The following is a 25,387-nucleotide window of genomic DNA, read 5'->3' as shown; positions in this document are numbered from 1 at the left end:
AGCAGGGCGCCATTACAATGGTAACTGCTGGAGATTTACAAATTGGTTCCAGAACAAAACTTGGAAGAGCCCTGTGCCTATATTTTACCAAAGAATCCAAAATGCCCAGTTTCCTCTTGCGAGAATAAAAACATGACTCTATGTGACAAGCATTTAAAACCCAGAAAGTTCCATTTCCAACACGGAGGCAGTGTCCAAAGTCAAACAGTCCTACGTGGCAGAGATTTGAAGCCAGGTAATCTAACTTCTTGGTTCTTATGTCTAACCTTTCTATTCCATAGGAAAGCTCATTTATGTATAATAATTATTGAGGGCGATCTGCTTAAAAGGAACCATTTTTATCTTTTCCATCTTTCTCAATTTTGATCTCAGTAGGAGGAAACTACTTACATTCAATTAATTTAATAAGTGTTGAAAGCACTCCGCTCATTTACCTCTTTGTTTCCTGGGATGACTGAGCTTTGTTCCTCGGCAAGAAGGCGTGCAAAACCGTACCCCAGCTATGCCCAACTGACAGGAAGGATTGTTGACTGATTTTCTTTACACTCACGCTTCACTTATGCAATGAACTAAAGAACTCAGGGCGAAAGAGACTACATGGTTAACTACATATTACAGTATTCCTGTGCTAAACCCATGCTTTCATTCTTAGCTAAGAAGCTTAGCTATCACTCAGAATCAATTTCAGGCATGTTTCTAACAAGCTTTGTTATCACGCTCTCAATCCAAATCAGAGTGGAAGAAAAAAAGTTGGGGCCAACGCAATTCTGCTTAGAATTTGACATTTTGACAGATGTAAACCAGGAAAAACAAGTGTAGGCCTGGGATATTTGGGGGCAAGAACAAACAATGTTACGTTCAGTGTATATACTCCGTTCAGTAAGGTAACAAAATGCACTTGTGCATTTCAGTTCAATTACTTGAAAGGACAATTTTTTTTTTTCATTCACCTAAGCCGAATTTTCCCTGTCTTGAGCAATAGTACCTACGTGAGACCACAATATATTTATTTCACATGATTTTAATTCTGATGTTGTGACTTTGTATTTAAATCGACAGCACAGAGAATTACTTCACATCTTGAGCAGTGAAGAGGCTTTGAAAATAATGAGTGAACTCCTTCCCATAATTCATAAGTAGTTAAAAACCCTCTATAGACTCTGCATATCTATACGGGTATGTGTGTGTGTGTATATAGACAGAGAGATGCATAGTGAATTTCTACCTTTTGTATACAAGCAATGTGTATATATATCAGTAAAAGTAGCAGGCTTAAATTTACGTCTCCACAACTGTGGGGAATAGGCTTAGGAATTGCCTAAGCCTGCATTGATGGGCTAACAAGGCATAAAGAATTAGAAAGCCATAGGTTGTACACACCCAAGTTTGGGTAAACAAGATTAGGTAAATGGGGCAAAGCCCCCAGTATAGGACCAAGGCATAGGAATAGAACTTTCAGGATGACAGCATCCAAGATGAGGTGAACAAGATTAGGTATTCAGGGCGGAAGTGGCCCCCAACTTAGTACTATAGCAGAAAGCTGCTTTCACAGGAAGGAAGGACCAAATTAGGTAAACAGGTAAGGAGGGCTATAGACTTCTGGAGAGAAGGTGTCCAGAGGGGAGTTAATCAGCAAAAGAAAGGTGCCTTGTTTACCCTGAGGTAGCTCGCTCTGATGGTCTTGACCCCTAGGCCAGTTTAGGTAAACAGAGGTGGCACCTCATGTCCGCTGTAAACAACCATCCGCCAGGCGCCAGGATTTCGTTTTATATTGACCCAAACCCCTAACACTGTATATCTTCAAAACCCCCTTCCCCTCACACCCATGAGTTAATGTTCAATATCGCACTGTCTCTTTGTGGATGACCATCACACTTGTAAGCCTTCTGATCCTAATAAAAACAGGGCAAGGACCCTTATTCGGGGCCCTCGTCTCCTCCCGAACATTAGCCTCTCTTGCATTTTCAATCCTGCATCCAGCTCTCTTGCTGGACAAGAGAGACCTTCAGACCCAGAGGCTGTGACACACGACCATTTAGAAAAACAAAATACGGGGCGCCTGGGTGGCGCAGTCGGTTAAGCATCCGACTTCAGCCAGGTCACGATCTCGCGGTCTGTGAGTTCGAGCCCCGCGTCAGGCTCTGCGCTGATGGCTCAGAGCCTGGAGCCTGTTTCCGATTCTGTGTCTCCCTCTCTCTCTGCCCCTCCCCCGTTCATGCTCTGTCTCTCTCTGTCCCAAAAATAAATAAATGTTGAAAAAAAAAATTTTTAAAAAAAATAAAAAAAAGAAAAACAAAATGCATATATATGCAAACAGAAAACCAAAACTCGCACAAAACATGACCTAGGGTTCCCTCTTTGGCCTAGTAGTTCTGTATTCTCACTGTCCTCTTTTGTGACCAAACAAAACTGTAGTTGAGAAGGTCACCTGGGGTTAGGGACGCAGGTTGTGATGTTTAATGAGGCCAATTCCTAACTTCTACCCATCGTGTCCTAAACTGCTGTGTCCCCACAGGGCTAATGGAGGAAAGCACGTAACAATCCAAATTTAACCTTGAAGACCAGGGGCACCCATCAGCCCATGGAGAGAAAAAATAAAAAAGAATACACAGAGGGGGAAAAAACACCGAAATCTGATGCCACCCCACTTTATGTCGGTCAAGTTTTCTATTTCTAGTGCATGCTGTCAGGTTTTAAAATCAGAGCCACAGTATTAAAAGTAATCATTTCTAAAAACGCTAGTATTTATCATCCCAAACGAGGCATATAATACAGCTGTAATTTTTTCTTGACAAATACGTCTCTAAGAGATTTCACAAGAACTAAAACGATTATTTCCATCAGCCTTCTATCTTTTTGCCTCGTGTCAACAAAGGTTAAAACTTTCACCAGACTCTTCTAGGAGACAAGAACAGACACTGACACTTAATTTCCTAACACAAACGAAAACCTTTTTAGGCCACTTTAAACATTTTAGCCTGCCTCAGTATTTGAACGCCACCTAAAAAACGTATTTGGACCACAAAATGCTCATTAGCAAAATCTTACTGGCGATAACAATTTTTGAATGTTTCTACAAATATTAGGTGATGGCAAATTTGGAAGGGATATCGCTGAATACTTGATTGCTATACGAGAACTGTGGGATGCGCCTATCCCGGGCCTCTAAATCGTCATTACCATCAGTTGTGACTTCAAACTCAAGACTATTGTACTATATTTACTTCTGTAAAATTTATTAGATTTTACAGTGATCCCTAAAAGGCTGCCAAAAAGAGAACCACTAGGTTACCATTTTGGTGACTGTCCGAGATCCATGTGGTTCCACAGACTTAGGTTAATAGCTCTTTTCCTTACTCGGTGTAACTGCACAGAGACAAGCAAGGTGGATCAGGAAGACACCACCAAACTCCTTACCCTTCACAAGTATGTCAATGACAGCTGGATGTTCCACACACATTAAGACCTCAACAACGTTATCAAATGCATAAACCAAAGTTCTAGGTGGTCCTTCGCGATGTGAACCCACAAGGTAGAGTTGACTCTCTTAAGAGTTGTCCTAAGGCTCCACAAGAATCCTGCCCTCTTCTACCAAGAGCCAGGTTAGAAGAGAAATAACCAAGAGGGGCAGAAATGAGAAAAGTGGGGGAACTATGAATCAGAAGCATTGGGAACTTAATGCACCCAAAGTAGGTCATTGGCTTATATTAGAGAACTTTTGATAGGTTTCCTCAACCCCAGTGGTGAAATCATCTTCTTAAAAAGACACACAGAATCACTAATCTAAGACCTATGTGCGAGGTGCTTTCCTTTATCTGGTCTAATTGTTTCATGCTGTGTTTGTGTCCCCTGCTGAGGTCCCCTGATTCAGCTCTCCAGCGGTTATTTCAGAAGTCTCAAGTATTTCAGAGAACCCAGTCGGCCTAAGCATTAGGATCAGGAACATTTAGTAAAAGAAATCACTGAGGTACAGTGCAGACGTGACCCCTCCCCACTAGGACTAAGTGATCTTGGGAATGATGGGGCTTTATAGCTGACTTGGCTTCAAAGGTCCCATCTGGTTTTAAACTCCTGGCCATCAAACCAATGTCAAATGAAGACTTAACGAAACCTCAACATATGCAAGTCTTTGAATCAGGATTCAGTCACATGCCTAGAAGCATCTTGTCCAGAATTTGGTCTTATGATTTTAGGAAGTTGTGACATCTGCTATTTGTTCATTCGGGAGATCTTGCCTGTGCGGCTGCTACAGGAGGTTTATATTGACCCTATTGGGGTCAACTGGTAAGAAGTGGTCAAGGATGTTTTCTTTTCCCAGCCTTTTAGCCCCCACGAATCCAATATTCACCAGAAATAAGTAGACATTATAATGAGAAAAAATGCATGACGACCTACAAGTCTCAGGCTGAGGGTCCAATATACTAATACCCTGAAGAGTATCGCATCTGTTGCCAACATTTTTGATGGTGCATAAAAAGGAAATACACAATAATTGGGACATAATGTCAGCATTTCCCTAATAGCATCACAAATATCATTTGTACAGTAGTCAAAGTATGGTCTAGCTTGTCTACCACCACAAAGAAGAATATTCTCCATGACAGAATATCTCTGTAATTTTGGTGTAAAAATATATGAGGAAATATCAGCTAACTTTTAGAAAAACATTGTATGTGTAAGAAAAATAATATATATTCCATATGTGTGTGTGAGTGTGTGTGTGTGTGTGTGTGTGTGTGTGTGTGTGTGTGTAGTTATTATAAAGTTTTTGACTTTGGTGTTGAGGGCTCTTTGTTTAGAAAAAGGTCTTTGCTATTTAAACGTGTTGTAAATTCACAACAGATTTGAGTGGATTTGTGATGAATGGTGCAAATGGTTTCAATGTGGGATGACACCAGGTCTGTGTCTCCAAATGTCACTGGACCCCTGGCTGGTCCTAAGAGAGGCTCCATAAACACTTGCTGAATTAATGCCTGGTTACAAAATCGATGTTTGACTCTGACTTGGAAATTCAACTTGTAGAAACTCATGATATACCCCGAAGAAGACTTTTTTTGGCTCACGCCATTCAACTCGCTGGTGGCTGGAGTGCTCATCTTTCCAGTATCTACCTCGGAAATCCATCTACCATGGAAATCCATGGTATCTTAGCTTCCACTTGCCACTATATCTAACAAGAAAGAATCACATTGGTTCCACTCGGATGATATTTCCCTTGGGGAAGATGAAAGTGTTCCTCTTAAAAACAGAATGGAAAACCAACTTTGCCTATAACCTCAATGGGACACCCTCCCTGGGCATCGAGGCACAGAGGACGAGAAGGCAGTGCAGGAAGGCTATGGTCTAACGGCAAGCCCCTGTCTTCACGGAGAAGTTGCTGTATAACTTCACGTAACTATACGAAGAAGAAGCACTCATGAAAGCACAGAGATGATATAAGTAGCTTTGCCTTATAAGCAGTCAAACTTGCTGGCCGGATGTCACTTTTTTCATGTATCTTGCCTGTATCTAACTGCTCTGCCACTGTCGTCATGGTCTCTGAACACATCCCTAGATCTAGAGAAGACCAACATTTGCCTCATCGCTTAGTATTCCCGGCGACGTAGACTCGCTGGAAAATGTGGAAGGAAATTTGCACCCGGTTCGAACCTGCTGGTAGCCTGCCCTTGGGTTCTTTAGAAAAGAGGGAAGGAAATAAAAATCAGAAGAAGGCTCCAAGGAGAGCTGTTTGGGCTGAGAAATGAAGCCATCCTTGACCACTTAAATACTAATGGCATATGAATTCCTTAAGAATGTATTTTGGAAAAGCTGGTCTTGCCTGAGCATTAGAATCAGTTATACTTGTTTTTTTGGTTTTTTTTTTTTTGTTTTTAAAGGGCTTTTAGAGAGACTAGAGAAAAGCAGCCTCCCCGTAAAAATGGAGGAAGCCCTAGGGAGAGATGGTGTGCAATCTTCAGTGATTCAGAAAAATCCAGTTATCTGCATTTTTGTATAAGCTCCCCCTCCTCATCCTGATATGGGGGGAACGTCTCTTGGAAAGCAATGACTTGGGGACTCTGCAAGTACATTTTTCCCGTGGCCGATTTCTATCGCATCATCGCCTTTCCTGAAGAAAAGCCTAACATCTACCGTTCGGTGATGGGGTCTTTAACTCGGAAGTCTTTAAAGTTGCAATTGGCTTTTACGACGCCTCCAAATTCTCCCAGGTGCATACTCGAGTCCTAATAAATCAACGACATTCATCTCCAGTCCCTTGAAGGCCCACAGACATTAAACTCCCGATTGATTGATTTTTCTACTTCCTACCTCTCCTTCCACGCCTGTTGGCTCCCAAAATAAAGCCATCTGTGGTGATTTCACAGAGGTTCTGGCTTCCCTGGAGACTCTCACATTCCCCAAAGCCAACAGAGACTCCTGCTACAAATCTAGCAGAAAGAGCCAGATGGCAGTCGTCCTACAAGTGCTGGCTGTCACCACCAGGCAAATGTACAGATTCGCGGAGCGGTCTTTGCGACAATACTGCAGACCCCGAGGGCCACCCGTGTGAACTGGAACAGGAAGAGGGCTCCCGGGGTGCCGAGAGCTGGCATCACGGAGCCACATAATTTATAGTCAGTTACTGTCACCACAAACCGGCAACAAAGACAACAACAACAAAGGGAGGGGGAAAAAAAAGGAAAACAAAGAAAGCTTTCGGTGTCTTTTAACTCTGGTTTTCACAGCCTCTTGCATACACCCCAGCATGCCCTTTTTAGATTTTTAATCTCCACTTACAAACACACACGGATACAATGCGATGTTTAATATATGCCATACAGTTCCTGAAGGTATAATGTCACTCCTGCCACGTTAGAGTGGCTTAAAATGAAAAGGAACACAGAGATGCCGTCTCTGTTCTGGTTAATTCTAGCTGGCGGTAAAAGAATCTGACGGGCTCGTGTTTGTTGACAACATTATAAGGATGCTTCGGCAAAGCACAGGGGGTTTGCATCTTAACATCTCTCTTCAACTCCTCGGTTTAAAAAGAATGGGTAGGGGCACCTGGGTGGCTCAGTTGGTCTGCGGTAGGGTCCCCTCCCTAAGGGAGGTGGGGGAAACCACCTCAAGGCAACCTGGCTATGCGCGCACGTGACAACATCCCTCATGACCTTGTAACACGAGACCACTTAATCAGACTGCACGTTTGTGTGTTACCATAGATGAGAGGCAAAGAGGTAGAAAATACAGAAAAAAATTATGCTACATGGTGCTCGGGGCTCAGTTCTTCGGGTATGAACCCAACTGAGCGGTGCCGGCACGAATAAAGTTGCTTCCTGGACAGAAAAGCCTGGTGTCGCGACTCTTTGTGCGAGAATCCTGCTACGGGCTCGGCGTCCGACTTCGGCTCAGGTCATGATCTCAACGACTCGTGAGATGGAGCCCGGCATCGTGCCCTGCACTGACCATGGGGGAGCCTGCTTGGGATTTTCTCTCTCTGCCCCTCCCCTGCCTGCACTTTTGCACTTTCTCTTTCAAATAATTAAAAAAAAAAAAAAAAAAAAAAAAAAGAATGGGGCAGATTTCTGCAAGCCAAGGAAAGAGGGCTCAGAAGGGCTCAATATTGGCCTTCTAGCCCCCAGAGGTGTGAGAAAGTAAAGTGGTTTACGCCTACCCCTACACTCAAAGCAGATCCTAGTTCTCTGAGCTTTGTTACTTGTGCGAAAGACTTGTTCCTGGACAGGAGGCTAAATCTATTGCCAAACTCTTAAAATTCCTCGGTAAAAGAAGCAAAAGCTTGCAGTACAGTAAATACCCTTCAATAACTGACAAGCCCAGCAGCCGAATCTCAGAAACCAACAACCGTACAGTATGCATATTCTCTTTCATTGCTCTGAGAAGAAAAAAACTACAGAGAAGAGGGATAAAGTGCATTGGGAAGAGGTAAAGCTTTGGCTCCCGACGTGGTTTTACTGATATCCTGGGGCACAGTGAGAGCTCAGGGCTGAAAAACCCCATCAGTTCATCCCCAGACTTGCCCAATGACATCTCTGAAATTAGACCTCAGAGATCACCTATCTGTACGTTCATGGGTCTCTATTTGCCTTACTGTTTTTAATAGGGGGGGGGGGAAGGCATTTGGGAGCTTATTTAGAAGTATGCTCAATAAGTATGTCGTAAGTTTTGCCAAACTAATGCATTAATTTTCACAGCGGTCGCCAAACATGCCATTAAGTCCTGCCAGAGATTTAAAAATACCTTTGATGCAAATTTCAGGGGCTGAAAATAAATGTAAAAGTGCTACCAGTCATTGAAATTCAGCTCATTAGGACAACCACACACGCGCGCGCGCGCGCACACACACACACACACACACACACACACGCACAGATTTCTTAAAACCCAGTTTCCCCTTTGTCCAAGTTTACCTGTCTAAAAAAGATCAGCTAAAGTCATAATGAGAAAATGCCCATTTCACAGCTGAACTGTCTTTATTAACGGGAAAACAGAGCAGGTGGTTGGTAGTATTACCTTCCGGTCACTGACTGATCAAGAGCTGGGAGTCTTGTCTCGATTTTGTAGTTTCTGTGCCTGGCAAACCGCAGTGCTGAGGGGCACTAGGGAAGGAGGTGGGGAGCAAATGTTCCATGTTTCTTTCTTTCTTTTTCTTTTTTTGCCACATTCCTGTTGCCAAGGCAACCATCTCCTTTGTGGGGCCATTCACAGAGGCACTTGAGGTAGACTCCAATGCAAAGAGCCTGAGCCCCTTGAATTGTATCAGTTTTAACAATGGGAAATTAAAAAGACAAAGGCCTTGACAGCCGGTGGTGGAAAAATACCCTGAAACTTCTGCGGAGTCGTCCCAGCTTGGGGAGAGCAGCCGCAAGCCAATAACTAAACAGTTTATTATCAACTATCTGTTGGACTTGGAAGTTGAAGAAGCTAGATAAATGAGAGTTGTGAAAGCCTTAGTCTTTCCCTTCATCCGTTATATGCTTCTGCCTTTGCTCTGAAGGAGAAGCCAGGAACACAAGGACTAGAACTGCTGTGATTCTAGAAGATGTCGTGTGGGGGGGGAGGGGCTCACAGGGAGTGATCCCCAATGACCCAGGCAATGCCCTGAGGCGCCCTGGACCTACCGGGTTGGGAGCAGGGCTTGGGAGCAGGGTGACGGCTATTATTGCTCTGAAAACTGTGTCACACACTATTCCAAATTGAATTCGCCAACGTTCCATTTGTTTCCTGCAAATATAGATATATAAATATTGTACGCTGTATATTGATTCCTATATATCGTCCTTACAGTCTGCAACGTTGTTAAATTCCCTAACGAGTTCTAGGAGTTGTTTTGTATACTGTTTAGAATGTTCTGGGTCAACATGCATGTCCTCTGCCAACACGATTCTACATCTGGAAAAGGCAGTGTCTCAGACACACTGGAAGAATTAGTTTCCGTGCAAATGTAAAAGGAGTTTCGGGTAAGTAAAAATGCCGTATTAATAAGGAAGTGGCATAATCTGGGATTGCAATGCACGTATACGTCTACGACGTGTACATACATAAGCTCCAAGGCAGAGAAAGAAGAGGCAAAAGTAATTATAATTCGTTATTGCGTGGGCATGGAGTTTTCGTGTCTTTTTAAAAAGAAATCCTTTACTGCAAGTACTGTGTCGTTTTGACAATTTACAGAAGTTACGTATGCAAAAGAAAACAGCAAAAATTCCTCATCAGAACGATTTTCTCTTAACTCTTGCCACAATTTTCAGCAAGACAGGAGCTCTTCTCTGATTTATGTTTTGGATCCTTCTCTTTGACTCACCTCCGCAGTAGGAGCGGAGGCTTTCTTCCCAGATAGATCTAGTTAGTCTCAAGTGGAGAAATCCAGGTATCCATCAAGATTCACCCGGGAGCGCCCCAAGCCTTCTGATCTCCGCCTGTAATACCACCTGCACTCTGGCTAACCCCCTCTGGGCCTAGGTGAGTAATTAGAGGACCGTTTGTTTGTAAGTTGCTATTGGGGGGGAAAAATGCACCTAACGGCTGCTTGGGGCTGGCTCAGCAAATTCTATCATCACATGTTCTCATGTTGCCTCCAACGTGAGCTCCGCTGCACCACCCCGCATGCTGCGAAGTGTGTTTGGGGCGCTGTTCTGGCCCCCCTTTCTGCCATTACTTTCTTATTCCCAAAACAGTTACGACCCACATGGCTCATGAGAAGCGCAATGGTGCTGGACCCCCTACAAAAATAAAAACCAAACACAAGACTAAGGGCATCCGGGAGAGTGTTAAAAATGCAATTATAATGAGTCTCTCGGTGCCTTCAGGGAAATGGTGAGGGGAGTCCCGGAGAAGAAGTCTTGGTGGGCTTGGTGGCAGTCCTTGAAGGGCATGGAAACCACCGCGGCGGCCAGGGGACGGTCAGCAGGCAGCTGGGAGTAGTAGCACCTGGGAGAGGCCACGGAGGGAGGCCCGTGGCAGCTTTGGGGATTTGGACAAGAGCTTATGTGTGAAAGCCACTGCACGTTGTGGACACGCTCTTCCAACTGAACAGATGTGCAGAAATGCCTGTGCCATGGAATCATGCTGTAACAACTGAATCAATTAGTGACCCTACTTGTAAACATCTGACCCCCACTGGCTCTAAAATGGGTGCGTGAGTCATCGTGGTTTTTTTTGAGAATTATACTACTGCTCCCAGGCTCAACAATCCTGCAGTCTTTCTGGGTTACAGAGATCGCTGCTCGGCTCTGAACTATAACGTTCAGGAGCCACTCATGTAGATAGGAAGACCCCTGGCATTTCAGGGATGGGGGGGGTGGTGAGAATTTGTTCATACGCTGATGGTCTGGGGAAGGGGCCAACCAGCAAGTGTGGGTGCAAGCAGATTGGTTGAGCTGAATATACACTTGTGTCCCTGAAAAAAGCAGCCACATCCGAAGACAGCAGAAAAGAAAGCGTATTTCAGGACTGCTGACTTCTGAGATTGTATCCTTCAAATTTCATGATTTGTACACTCCTCCCCATTCAAAGAAGGAACACCCAAAGGTCGAATCAATAGTAAACCCCTTAGACGTGACAAATGCAAACACAACTTTCCTGTGGGTACCACAGTGTCACTGAATTTGGGAAACAAAATAAAAATAACATTCTTAAAGATACTCTTCCCTTTTTTATCACTAGAAATTCTGAGTGAATTCACTAACTCGGAGGGTAACTTTATATTGGCTCTCAGGACAGCAAGGTGGAGAGGACAGTTTACAACTCTTCATGTTCTGGGGCGCCTGGGTGGCTCAGTCGGTTGAGTGTCTGACTTTGGCTCAGGTCATGATCTCACAGTTTGTGGGTTCGAACCCCGCGTCAGGCTCTGTGCTGACAGCTCAGAGCCTGGAGCCTGCTTCGGATTCTGTGTTTCCCCTCTCTCTCTGCTCCTCCCCTGCTCACATACTCTCTCTCTCTCTCTCTCTAAAATAAAGATTAAAAAAAAAAAGAACCCTTCATGTTCTGTGTTCAGAAGGTGGGGAGGGGGCCCCTGGGTGGCTCAGTCCGTTAGGCGTCAGACTTCAGGTCATGATCTCATGGTTCAGAAGTTTGAGCCCTGCGTCGGGCTCAGAGCCTGGAGCCTGCTTGGGATTTTGTGTCTCCCTCTCTCTCTCTGCCCCTCCCCGCTCACACTCTGTCTCTCTCTCTCTCTCTCTCTCACTCAAAAATAAACATTAAAAAGATTTTTTTAAAAAAAGAAGGCGGGGAAAACCCAGTACATTCTTCTTCATCATTGGAATGTTGGATCATGAATGTCTCTGGAAGAATGAGGTGTCCTATCTCATAATGGAAAGGAGTGTGCGGGATGGAAAGAAATAAATTGGCTACATTAAAATGAGAAGAAATGCAGACAACCAGAGCATGATATGAAATCACCTCGAGTTTGGAGTGAAAAGCGTATTTATGATAAGGAGAAAGAAAAAGGAAAAAGAGAGGTCCAGGGAATTAGATAGAAAGTAAATAAAATGAGAAGGCAGACCTGGAGACGGTGAAGCAATGAAGACGGACCTTGAAGAGTGGAAACAACCAAGCGCGTCCAAAGAAAGGAGGGGCTGAAAACCAGGGCGACTTTTAGCTCTGGGCATAGCTCAGGGCAGAAATTAACAAGAAACTGACAACAAATGAACCAGAAAGAAAACGGAGAGGAAATTAGAAGGCAGGGCCAAGACTACGAACCTCACAAAACATCCTAACTTCTCTTCATTTAGTTCAGCGAAATCATCAGTAAACCTGACCACTTGGAATTGCCCTTTCGGTCCTTTAAGGAGTTCAGGTTCTCTCTTAGGAACTCCGCAGGGGAATGTTAGAGTTTTGCTTTTCTTGCCACTTTTCTTTCCTTGCCATCTCTAATCCAAATCTTTTGCTAACAAACTGTTTCCACTTTTTGTTGCATAAATAAAAAATAAAATAAAATAAAAGGTACTGTTATGATCTGTTTTACTCCTTCTCTTTATAGAAAAGCAGAAATCCGAGTCATACCAGGAGTGCTTAACTACCTAATTAATAAATACGTAAACACCAGAAGCTACATAAAATGCAAAGTGCCAAAGTAACCATTAGAAACATGTTGTGAGGGAGCCTGGGTAGCTCCGTCTGTTAAGTATGAGACTTTGGTTCAGGTCATGATCTCAGGGTTCATGAGTTGGAGCCCTGCATCTGGCTCCGGGTTGACAATGCAGAGCCTGCTTGGGATTCTCTCTCTCTCTGCCCCTCCCCCACCATCACATAAACTGAAAGAAAGAAAGAAAGAAAGAAAGAAAGAAAGAAAGAAACGCATTGAATAAATCTCTTTTACTATAACCTCCTAGGGAACAGAGGGAACCTGGCCACCTGTATTGTCTTGGTAACCTGTTAAGATTGCAGACCTAAAAATAGCATAATTCCTATTATTGTTCCTAATAATGTTATCCTTTCTCATAACCCCAGTTTCTCATTCCCATTTCAGTAAATGGAATAATGAGACCAATTAATGAAAGAAACACATGAATATTTCCATAGAAACCTTTTCCAGACTCATATTTTCAGAACAGCATGTTCCACGAGGATTTATCCATGTGACTTCCACTGATGTTAACAGAAATCAGACGATTAAATCCTCGCGTAACTCTTTGATAACTGACCCCCTCTGCTTTTAGGAACATAATAATGCACACCCCCAAGGGTACAAATGGCTACCTCAGAGTGGTCAAGTGTGACAATTTCTGCATTGCTTCTCTTGAGTGATTAATGGTTATACATTTTAAAAAATGTATCTAAAAAATAATCTGACTTACCAGGTTTTAAACATTAACATATATGTGCATTTTACGTAGGATAGTTGAATAAATATTTTTAAAAACCATCAAGCTTGGGGAAGGCGATTTAAGACTAAAAAAGAGAACCCATTGGCGCCTGGGTGGCTCAGTCAGTTAAATGCAGCTGGTTCTGGATTTCGATCAGGTCCTGATCTCACAGTTCATGAGCTTGAGCCCCGTGTCCGGCTCTGTGCTGATCGGAGTTGATCTGCACTGACAGCTAGGAGCCTGCTTGGGATTCTCTCTCTGCTCCTCCCCCATTCTCTCTCTCTCTCTCAAAATAAATAAACTTAAAAAAAGAAAAAGAAAATCCCACTACCTAGAGATTAATGTATTTTATTCGTCACACTGGTATTCTAAATTCTTTCAAGGTGAGGAGCACCCTAAGAACAAAGAAAGAGAAAGACTTTTTTACAGATAAAACTCCTATTGCATTGATGCTGACGAAGAAGTCAAGCTAAAAATACAGGGTTCACTGTCAGCTTTACACAAGTGCTCCGGTTAAAAACAATTTACAGACTCCATCAAGGTACATTTCTCGCCATCCCAAACGTGTTTCGGAACAACATTAAAGAGACAATAATCTTTTTTTCTTACTAGGAGATGTTCATATACACAATATTCTATCACAACACAAACAGGACTCCTACAAGGAAAAAGGAGGCTCATATGTTACTGCTCAATGAACTTCTGCGCAGACCTATGAGGAAAGGAGCCGCGGCTGCGGCTGTTTTCAAATACGCATGCGTCACGGACGATTACGTCTTTCCACCACAGATACCGCCGTGCCCACTCCTTTGGTAAACACTCAAAAGGGAAGGAGGCAGAGTCCTGAACTAAGGATGCTACGAGTAGATTTTCAGGGCCTGGTTATTCCCTACCACCTGAACGTTTTCAGAATTAGTCGGTGGAAATGGGTTTTGATGAGAACGTGGTTACTTTACATTTATAGAAATTCCCAAGTCACTAAGCACACGAAAATCCGAACATATTTTACCCCTGAAAGTGGCCCAAAGAGTCTGTGACCTATTCCTTGGGCAAATGTCCAAACTTTGAAAAATGTATATGTATTTGTTTGTTGATGTGGGTCGGCGTGTTAGGTTTTCTATTGTTTTTAACGTTTATTTATTTGTGTGACAGAGAGAGAGAGAGAGAGAGAGAGAGAGAGAGAGGGATATAGAGCACGAGCGGGGGGAGGGGCAGAGAGAGAGACAGAGAGAAAGAGAGAGAATCCGAAGCAGGCTCCAGGCTCTGAGCTATCAGCACAGAGCCCGACACAGGGCTCGAACTCACGGACCACGAGATCACGACCTGAGCCGAAGTCGGACGCTTAACCGACTGAGCCACCCAGGCGCCCCTAGGCTGTCTTTCTATTTGATTTCATAACATTTAACTATAGCTTTGCTCTTACTCCTATTTGAAATGGATGATGGAGAAGGTCCCATTTAGCCTTTTAAATCTTCGCACATTCTCTGCCCTCTCTCTCTCTCACACGTACACACACCCACACATACACACACACCCCTAATCCTCTGTGTGCACGTTAACTTGAAAACAGGTACACAGGGAGCCTGGGTGACTCAGTTGGTTGAGCATCCGACTCTTGATTTTGGGTCAGGTCATGATCTCACAGTCATGAGATCGAGCCCCGTGTCCGACTCTGCACTGGGTCCGGAGCCCATTTGAGATTCTCTCTCCCTCTCGCTCTCTCTACCCCCCTCTTTCACTCATGAGCATGCTCTGCCTCTCAAAAACATATAAAATAGGTACACATATTATTCATTCTTTCAGCACTTAAGAGTTCCCACTGGGTAGTGGAATCATGCTGTATTTACTTTCTATCTCAAAATTTGGATCTGTACACATTAGCACATTGATTCCAAACACTCACTGGCTATAATTCCTAAGAGTCATAGGATAGCTATGAAGTATTAGAGTTTTGCCTAAAATAGAAATAACATCCAGCTGTAGAGTGAATTTGTGCAGGTTCCGTCCCTTTACAACAGCTTAAGCACAGACCAGCCACGATTAAAAATTTGCTAGCTACGACATTGCTCCCCAGATGACAGACCATTAGCCTCAGCATCCCCTGTGCGTGAGCGTGAAATGCAGAATCTCGAGACTCACCCCAGAACTACTGTCTCAGTATGTGCATTTGATCAAGATCCCGGGTGGAATGCATGCTCATTAAATTTTAGGGAGCACCGGGTACAGTAACACCCACACCATGTGAGGGAGTGAGAACAGCATTTCCAAGCTCTTCCCAGGAATCCAGAGAGGCACAGAAAAATCCAATGGACCGTTACAGAGTTAGTATTTCTGACGGGCTAACCCCCACCCAATTCTACACACAAAAGGTTTCCTGGTTATGTAGAATGGAGGTTTGAATCAATGCAATCTATATCCTAAAGGTCAGGGTGTCCCCAAAGATTCCTGGACTATGCTGTTATCCGATCATCAGTTAGCAAAATGAAACAAACAGGATCTACATGCCCTGACCTGGTTTTCTCCCCCCTCGATGTTCTTCTGTGTGCCTTTTATTTACATATATTTTGAATTCATTGCAGACACTCGTTATCTGCATCCATCATTCTTCTTTCTGATTCACTGGACAGCGGGAAGCCTGTTTGCAAGGCTTGTGTCCGTTTTCTCTACTCCGAGAGGTGGGGAAGCTCCAACTTCTGTCTTACGAAGCGGGAGGGGAGGGGTGATAACACATCTCCAAGTTTTCTGGAAGGTATCTTACTCTTGTCTGCATGTTCTCCTTGGAGCCTGCCATGTATGTGGTACTGAGTTCAAACCCAAGGACAGAATCTCTCAAAGTCAGACTCCGCCAGACTGAGGAAGCTTGCTGGGTTTTTGCAACCGACACGTGTCACCGAATCTGGAAACACTGAGGGGGTAGAAGCCCCCTTTCTGGCTCTGACGAGAGAGCCTCCCCATGGGGCGGGAGGCTGACCCTCAGTCTCACGTAACCAAACGGAGCGTTTAAATTCTATTCCTACTCTGCATTCCTCATGACGGCTGTTGAGCACAGTGCAAGAAAAAGTCCAAGGGAGGCTTAGGTTAAACACAAGTGGCAGAGCGAGTGAAGAAGCTCGAACAATTCTAAAGACACCCCCCCCCCCCCCCCCCCCCCCGCCACCGTCTCCTGCAAGGATTCCAGTTCCGCTTTGCAAGGTGGGTTGGCTCGTCATTTACCCAACACAGATCCCTGGACAGGACCAGAGCAGAAGGAAATTAAACAGGCTTCAGGAAAAGCCCCCCAAAAGCTGCCTGGGCCTTTGCCCCGCAGGATGCGTTATTGAAGATTTCCCTTCCCCGGCTTCCTCCTGAGCTATCATTTCAAAAGTGAAACATTTTCATGGAAAGCGCTCCACGAAACCAGTGTTTAGCACCAACGAAGCATTCAGCCCGAGCGGGGGAGGGGCGCAGGAAAGGCGCGGAGAAAGCAGAGGCCACCCGACCCGTATCCCCTCAGTTTGCAGAATCGACACCAAAGGATCGGTTGCCCTTATAACCTAAACGGATTCAGGGCTTGCTCAAGCATTGCGTTTCCCCCCTTTCCTGCTCTGCTTGGAGGCTGCTCTATCTTCCTATGGTTCTACTTTCCCGACATTCAAGAATCCCGACTCTCCTGATCCCCCGGAAGGGCAGAACTGTTGGGCTGTCTGTTGTAGACAGTCATCTACATTACTGTTGTAGCTAACCCGAAAGTAGTTATCATCACGGGCATTAGGCAAAGTGCTGGAAGTCGGAGAAGAGAGGGATGCGGGCACCATGTCTAGGAACAGCCGACCCGGACCCACGGGTCCCAGGGCCTTCCTTTCCAGACTATTTCTAACTTTTCTTAAGGAAATGAAACATTTCTTTCTTATTTGGGGGGGGGGGGGCAGGGAACCCAAATGTTAACATGCTTTATTTTATTTTATCTTTTAATGTTTGTTTATTTTTGAGAGAGAGAGAGAGTGAGGGAGAGGCAGAGAGAGAGGGAGACACAGAATCCGAAGCAGGCTCCAGGCTCCGAGCTGTCAGCACAGAGCCCGACGCGGGGCTCGAACTCATGACCCATGAGATCATGACCTGAGCCGAAGTCGGATGCCCAACTGACTGAGCCGCCCAGGTGCCCTGTAAACATGCTTTAAATAACTTTCAAAGTTTCCCCTGCATGCTCAGACCTCAGGGAAACCTTTGCCCTGAGATTCATGTCAGGACTGTAGGAACTTCTTAAGAGTTGGAGTCATGACTGTGGCCTCTCAGCAACCGAGAGAACTAGTAAGCCGAAAACCAGCAGAAATATAGAAGATCGGAACAATGAAATAAACTAACAGGATGTAACTGCCACGTCTGAACACTGCACCAAACATCAGCAGAATGCCCAGCTTTTTCAAGAGTGTGTGGAGCATTTAGCAAGTTAGACCGTATCCTGGTCCGTAAACCCGACGTGAACAATCTAATAAGAATTGAAATCATACAGAGTATGTTTTTTGACCGTAATGGAATCAGTCTAGAGCCAGTAACAGAAATACAACAGGACAACCTCCAGACACCTGGGTATTAAAACCCTTCTAAATAATCCACAGACCAAGGAGGAAATCTCAAAGAGAAGAAAAAACACATACAATGAATGAAAATGCAAATAAAGCACATAAAAGTACGTGGTACTCTGCTAAATCAGGGCTACAGAGGACACCCTTGGCACTAAATGCTTACATGAGAAAGGGAAAAAGTCTGAAATCAATAATCTCACTTCCTACCTCAAGAAACTACATAAAGTAGAGCAAAATAGAGCTAAAATGCACAGAAGGAAGAAAAAAAAAAAAACAAAACAACCCAGCAATCAATGAAATCGAAACAATAAAACAATAGAGAAAATCAATACCACAAAGTGGTAGTTCTTTGAAAAGGTCAACAGAATTGATACATCCAGCCAGACTTATAAAAATAAAAAGAGAGAATTTGAAGATCACCAATATCAAGAAGAAAACAGGATATCCCAACATGTTCTGCGGCCAGTTGGAGGATAATAAAGAAATGCCACTGAGCACTTTTCACTCATAAATCCAACAAGTTATTAGAAATCAGCCAGTTCCTCGATGACCACAAAAGACCAAAAGTCAGCAAAGATGAGACAGATCGTCTGAATACTCTGATAATCAGAAAAATTTCATAATTAAAAGGCTCTAGGAATCACATTCACATAAAAAGTAAAAAAAAAAAAAAAAAAAAAAATATATATATATATATATATATATATATATATATATATATAAAATGCTTCTGAAAATCCTCAGTCCCAGCCAGTGTCACTGGAGGGTTCTATCGGACATTTAGGGAAGATTCAGCCCCATTTTTACACAAATACTTCCAAAAAAAAAAAACAGAAGAGGAGGGTTGCTCCCCAATTCATTTTATGAGGCCACTATTCTTCTGATACCCAAATCAGGATGCATTCATCCCCACATGTCCACTTATGAAAGGACAGAGGAATTTACAAGCCCATTGTTGTGGCTTGTAGAACGTGTTCAAGATTATGGAGAGCAGAGAATGAAATCAAATATATTTCTTCTTAGTCAAACTCAAAGAAAAGGGAATTTGGAGTTGGATACAAGATCCAAGATGAATTCTTTTTTTTTTTTTCCCCTCTCTCTCTTTCCAATGTGTGATCCACACATAAATCTCAGCCGTGCTCTGTCACTTGGTGTTAGTGACCAGGTCTGCAAAGGAATAGGAAAGCCCATGGTGGGTCAGGAGGCCAACATCCAGAGGTCCCCATGTGTGCTGATATCAGCCAGCCCGTGCACTTGGACAGTTAAATGTCTGCCTCTAACACAGCCCTGCTGGTTCAGTTCCAGGATGCTTGTTTCTTGTATCATCTTCCATGACAGTAGATAAAGGCAAAACTAGTAAGCTATGTTTATGTGCTTTTGGGAGAGTGGTTAATGTGCAGCCTTAGAACTGGCCAAGCCTGGGCGCTCTCCTCGATCTGATCAGCCTCGGGACCCAAGTAGTGTATTTCTATACAGGGTATTGCTAACAGCTCGTACTCCCCTCGTAAATTTGTGGTGGGTATGAAAGAATGCCATGTTTGTAAGTAACTGAGCACAGCAATGAGCCCATCAGAGGCCTAACTGATGGTAACTGTGATTGCTACTAATGTTTTTTGTGGCCTTAAAAATGTGTTTGAATCAGAATAAAACCATGGCGACACAGGGATTAACTCAAAGCGATATGGTAACTGACGACTACGTAAACCTAAAGCATGAAGAAATGTAAGGCTTATGCCTCAGCATTTCATCTCAGTATTCCCCCCTTCCCCCCCCTGGGGGGGGGGAATCTGTTCTCAGGTAGGACGGATGCCCTCACTTTCAAGTGTTTCAAAGCCGGAAGGATTTGAAAACCACAGTCTTTTAGCTCTAACCTGATAACAGCCTTTCTACATGGCTTCGGGTCATCAACAAGAGCCTCATAAAGAAAATTATCTGCCTTCACTGTTGGGGGTACCTGATAATGTTAAGTTGACAGTAGACTTTTTATTTTTCCACTAGGGACACTTCTTTTTTTAAAAGAAAAATTTTTTTAACGTTTATTTTTTTTTTTTTTTGAGAGATACAGAGACGGAGTGCGAGCAGGAAGGGCAGAGAGAGAGGGAGACACTGAATCCAGAGCGGGCTCCAGGCTCTGAGCTGTCAGCACAGAGCCCGACGCGGGGTTCGAACTCACAAACTGCGAGATCACGACCTGAGCCGAAGTCGGACGCCTAACCCACTGAGCCACCCAGGCACCCCAGGGACACTTCTATATTAAGGTTTTGGTTTCCCTTGTATATGTAGCTACCAAATTCAGATGTCACTGTTTCAATCTACCATGCAATTTCTCCAAAATTTCTGACTTTGATGCCCTTTGTTTATAACACTTAACCAGCGTAGGCTCCTTCTTCTAGATGCTTGGCATCTCTATCAGACACTGGTAGGGAAAAGAGAACAAAATCACCAGGAGGAATTTATGTCCCCCTATTGGGCCTCAGGCTAACTCGAATGTCCTACTTAATTGCAGAATATCCAATTTACTTTATAAAAATTCACTGTGTGTAGTTTTAAGGCCCACGAAAGATGTGGTGACTTGACTGACTTACAGAGATTTCAATTTGGCCAAGAATGTAGTACAAGGAAGGGACACTTCTCACTAGGATTAAATAAAGATGAAGAACACTGCCCCGAAGCAAATCGGGATTAAAATCTCATTTGGTTAGGGGCACCTGAGTGGCTCAGTCCGTTAAGCATGGGACTTCAGCTCAGGACATGATCTCACACTCCGTGAGTTGGAGCCCCGCGTCGGGCTCTGAGCTGACAGCTCGGAGCCTGGGAGCCCGCTTCGGATTCTGTGTCTCCCCCTCTCTCTGCCCCTCCCCTGCTCATGCTCTGTCTCTCTCTGTCTCAAAAATAAATAAAAACATTGAAAAATTTTTTTTAAATCTCATTTGGTTATAACTGACGTAAATTGGCTCTACGCTAATGCCCCACCATGGGATGCTGCCTTTACTGGGACGTAATCCAGTCAGTACCCTGAGAAGGTGGGAGAGGGTCAGATCCAGGAGGCAAGACTGAGGAGGCGGGAGGGAGAGCTAGTCAGGGCATCCCTGCGGGATGGTGCCAGCCCAAACCTGGTCCCGAGGTCGATTTACAGAGAGAGGGGCCCTCTCTCCAAGCTCCTCCAGGAAATACAGCTTTGGCAGTTATCCAGAGAGGCTCTTTCCTCCATGAGATATTCCATCCACACGGAGTTGCTTCCCCCAAGTAACCTCCAGGGCCCTTTGGGAAGTCTCTGTTGGTGTCACTCAGCTCAGCAAAAGGCCACGTAGCTGTAATCACATGCTGTCACGCGATTGGCCTAATGGCTTAGGCCATTGCATGAGCTGGAATTTTGTTAGAAGAGGCGAATCTCAGTGACGTCAGGGGACACCGTCCGTCCTCCCAGACCCTCAGTAAATTCAACACCGCGGTGGAAACTGCATTGAGATTTTAGGCTGATATGGGGTGTGGTGGTCTCAAAAGCTAGGAGCGTAAATGTCTCAGTCCACATGTGTATGTCGATGGTGTCGCTTCGGGGAGGATTTTGTTCCCGCAGCATCACTTCCCTTTTCTCTTCTCCCCAGTCCCCACAGGCCGCCTTAGCTCCACTGACTTCTTTGCCGCCCAAAGCACTCACTTCTATTGGGAACAGGATACCCCTTTGAAACGCACCTCTCTGATTACGGTGCCATGACCTCACCTTGGGGGGGTGGCATCCCCGCGGTGATGTGGGGGCACGGGACAAGTCAATGTCACCAGGCTGCCACAGGATGTAGTTGGGGCCAGTCAGGTCTCTCTGAGATGGTGGGCGGGGGAGGGGGGAGGTTTCGCACCCCTAAATCCTCCCGCAGTGTTTTTAAAAAGACAAAAAAATGTCACAGCGTTCTCGTTGGTGTTGACGCTCACCAATAAAGTTCGTCGGGGAGAGTCAGGGGAAGCCCAAGGCTTGTCTTAAATCTACTTGGGTTGATTCAATCTACTTTCGGATGAACACATTCATTCATCCAACTCTCTCAGCCCCTCACCCAAACCTGGGGTTTTCCGGCTTGGTAGGTTCTAGCATGTCTATAACCGCATTCCTGTGTAGGAGCTACATACTCTAATGCAAGACTCACACACCTTCTCAGAAAACTGTCAAACGATAGCAGTAAACTAAAATTTAGCCAATCATTATCAATGGACGTCAATGTCTCTCCTACAGGGATTGGCAGCCAAAAGGAAAACTTCACTGGGACCCATGGAGCAGCAGCTAGGAGATCACAGCTTAACTTTCTGACAAACATTAGCAGAAGGAAGGCAAGCAACACGTTACTATAGTGTATATGTAAATTGACGGCATAGTTACCACCAAGTGATACAGCTAGAACATTTTCCCACTTCAGAGGAAACATTACCAAACGCTTGAAAACAACAAAAAACAAAAAAACTAATCATTGGAAACGTTTTTGTGTTATTATTAGAAAAACGTAGGGGCGCTGGGGTGGCTCATTTGGTTAAGCGCCCGACTTGGGCTCGGGTCATGATCTCACGGTTCATGAGCTCGAGCCCCACATCAGGCTCTCTGCTGTCGGCACAGAACCTGCTTCGGATCCTCTGTTCCCCTCACTCCCTGCCCCTCCCCTGCTCGTGCTCTCTCTTTCTCTCTCTCTCTCCTCCCCTCTCTTTCAAAACTAAATAAACATAAAAAAAAAAAAGGAAAAACGTAAAGCCAGTTCAGAGGTCAATGTAGATTTTTTCCCCTAGATGAATACAGTGTTGAAACGAGAAGAAGTCTGGCCGGCTGCCATACATCTCCCTAACTCTTCTCCCACGGACGTTAAAATAGGCCACGAGACAAATCAGAGAACGTATCGCTCGCTCCCATACAGAGGGACTGAATTCTTCTCCAATCTGACAAGACGCTCGTCATGTCCGCGTTCATAGTCTCAGCGTGCCCGTTCTTGGCGTTAATCCTTGGCAAGGGCGTGGCTTTCCACCAGCTTATAAAAACCGTCCACGTCCCGCACATACCACATGCACGTATATGTACATATCACAAGTGCACAGCCTTCGACCGAGCACAGACGTCGCACGGCGGGACAGCCGATCAGGAGCGGCAGCGGGAGCCCGCGCCCTGGCACGACCTACTTACGGCAGGCAGAGTCCCCCGGGCAGGTGGTCTTCGGCGTGGCAATGAGCGGTGTCCCCTGCAGAGCGGCCAGCAGGAAGGACCCCAGCCCGTCCCCAGTACGAGCCACTCAGCCCTGCTGGGTTCCTGCTGCTGTCTGGGCACCGGCACGCCATCAGGAGTGTGACACAGTAGGGAAAGAGACCGGTTCACTGTGAGACCTGCTACTCACTCTCGTACAGTGTATCGGCCCCCCTTCCCACTGCACAGCGGCTGCCGAGCTCTGGGCGGGAGGCAGGTGGCCCTCGAGAAAGCGAGCCACGCACGGAGTCACTTCCACCGGGTGACACGGGCTGCGAGGTCCGGGGCCGCCTTCTACAGACGGTACTTTGGAGGAAGGTAGAGAAACAAGCTAATGTCGTCCCCCTGGCCCTAGGAACAGCGCAAGGATTGTCTTCGAGTCGAAAAGGACCAAAAAAAAAAAAAAAAAAAGAAAGCAAGGAAAGGCTCGAACTAGGAAGCTAAGGACGTGGTTGGCACTCTTGCTTTGAAAGAAACCAAGAAGGTCCACAAAGAACTTGTGGAGACGGCGCTCAGCATGCACGTCTGGGGCAACGGCGTGACGTGGGCTTCACCTTCTCGTGCCCGTGACCTTCCCAGAGTTCCTCCGATGCCCCGTTATCTTCTCTGGGTGAGGGAAACGAGGAGACTGAAACTGCCGAGCGCGGACACTCGTCCCAAGAGGACGGCGAGAGATTTGCGGGCAGGCATCGCTAGGTTAGGGGGGGAGGCGGGAAACGACAGGCCACGTACCTGCTTGCTGCGCGGCCTGCGGTATCTGCTGACCCCTCTGAGCACCGTACTGAACGGAGGCCAGGGGCCGGTACTGCTGTGTGGCTGAGGTAGGGTACTGACCGGATGGGTAATAATAGACGGGCATCTGCGGAAGAAAGAGAAAAACCACCGGGGATGAGAACCGTACGTAGAGAAAGCCCGCAGCGGACGAGAACTGTACGGAAAGTAACCCTTCTTGACGTAAAATCTACGGTCACCCTAGGACACGGCCTGATCACAGTCGATTGTACAGATGGCCACCAAACACTTCCTCCTGGGCTGCACGCGGGGTGCCCGCTACTCTTCTCGCGAAGACGGGACATCTAGTCCCCAAGCCCGAGTCTGGGCTGGCTGTGTGAGGCGCTTTGACCAACGCCGTGAGGCACAAATGGCGACTCCTGATGCCTGAGAAGACTGGAAGCTTCTGCTCACACGGGAGGGGCATCCAGCCACCAGGAAAGGAAGTCCAGGCTATTCTGCTGGAGAAAGAGGCCATGAGGAGAAGAGAGGTGCCCCGGCGGCCAGGCGGCACCAATGTTCTGAGCAAGTGAGCGAGGCCATCTTGGATGTTCCAGCCTCGGCCAAGCCGCCCCCATAGGCCGCAGAGCTGAGCCGTCCCCGCTGAGTCCTGCTGTAATTGCTGACCTAGTCCTGGGCAACACGGTGGATATTGTCTCAAAACACTGCATTTTGTGTTTTCAAACTGAAAAGAAGAGTGAACGAAACAGTCATCCACGACAACAGCAAGTTCATGGTAGTTTTAAATATTAAGTAATCTAACTTGAGGGGTGCCTGGGTGGCTCAGTCGCTTAAGTTCCCGACTCCTGATTGCGGCTCAGGTCGTGATCTGCACGGACGGTGCACAGCCTGGCTTGGGATTCTCTCTCTCTCTACCCCTCCCCTGCTCATGCTCACTCTCTCTCCCAAAATGAATGAATGAATGAACAAATAAATAAATAAAACTTCAAAAAATATTGTATCTAACTTGGGTTATTTTTTCCAATGGAAACACAGGCAAGACATGAAAACTGCTCATCTCCAGCCCGAAAGAAGCAGCGGATGGTGTGGCAAAATACGGTCAAGTCTATCAAAGCAGAGTGATCGGCACGAAGCCAGCATCCACACGAATTTCTGTTCTATCTGAAAACAGGAACCATGTTTAAAATACTGTTATGTCACCTACCATCCCTTCCTAACGACTAGGAATGGCTGAAAATGTTCTAATTATTTCCAATAAGCTTCCAATCAAATGTCTCTTGATTTGGAAAGGCTTCCTTGCTTGCCTCAGGTCATTTATATTAAGGCTGTTTTCTCACGAACCCGAAATATTTTTTTTCATCTCCAGGCTTCTGAACATTCTTCTATCAGCTTCTTTACAGTGTAAAGAGAGGCACGCCAGGACACGGCCTTCAAGTCTCATGTGCACAGAGTAAACTTACAAGCCACCTGTTTGAGAGCTGTGATTTAAAAAAAAATTTTTTTTAATGTTTATTTATTTTTGAGACAGAGAGAGACAGAGCATGAATGGAGGAGGGTCAGAGAGAGAGGGAGACACAGAATCGGAA

At 45.4% G+C, this 25,387-nt stretch overlaps 1 protein-coding gene across 1 annotated transcript in view; it reads right to left on the bottom strand.

Moving 5' to 3' along the window:
- The window catches only part of ARPP21 (cAMP regulated phosphoprotein 21), a 114,771-nt gene that overhangs the window by 29,148 nt on the left and 60,236 nt on the right, over positions 1-25,387 (bottom strand). The window contains exon 18 of the mRNA XM_047875256.1: positions 23,802-23,928. Coding sequence (XP_047731212.1) covers positions 23,802-23,928 — 127 coding nt within the window. The remainder of the gene's footprint in view (positions 1-23,801; positions 23,929-25,387) is intronic.

The sequence above is a fragment of the Prionailurus viverrinus genome, chromosome C2 (genome assembly GCF_022837055.1).
Source record: "Prionailurus viverrinus isolate Anna chromosome C2, UM_Priviv_1.0, whole genome shotgun sequence".
Classification (NCBI taxonomy): Eukaryota; Metazoa; Chordata; class Mammalia; order Carnivora; family Felidae; genus Prionailurus; species Prionailurus viverrinus.
Note: the sequence above shows the minus strand (reverse complement) of the source record. Positions and strands in the feature narration are given on the sequence as shown.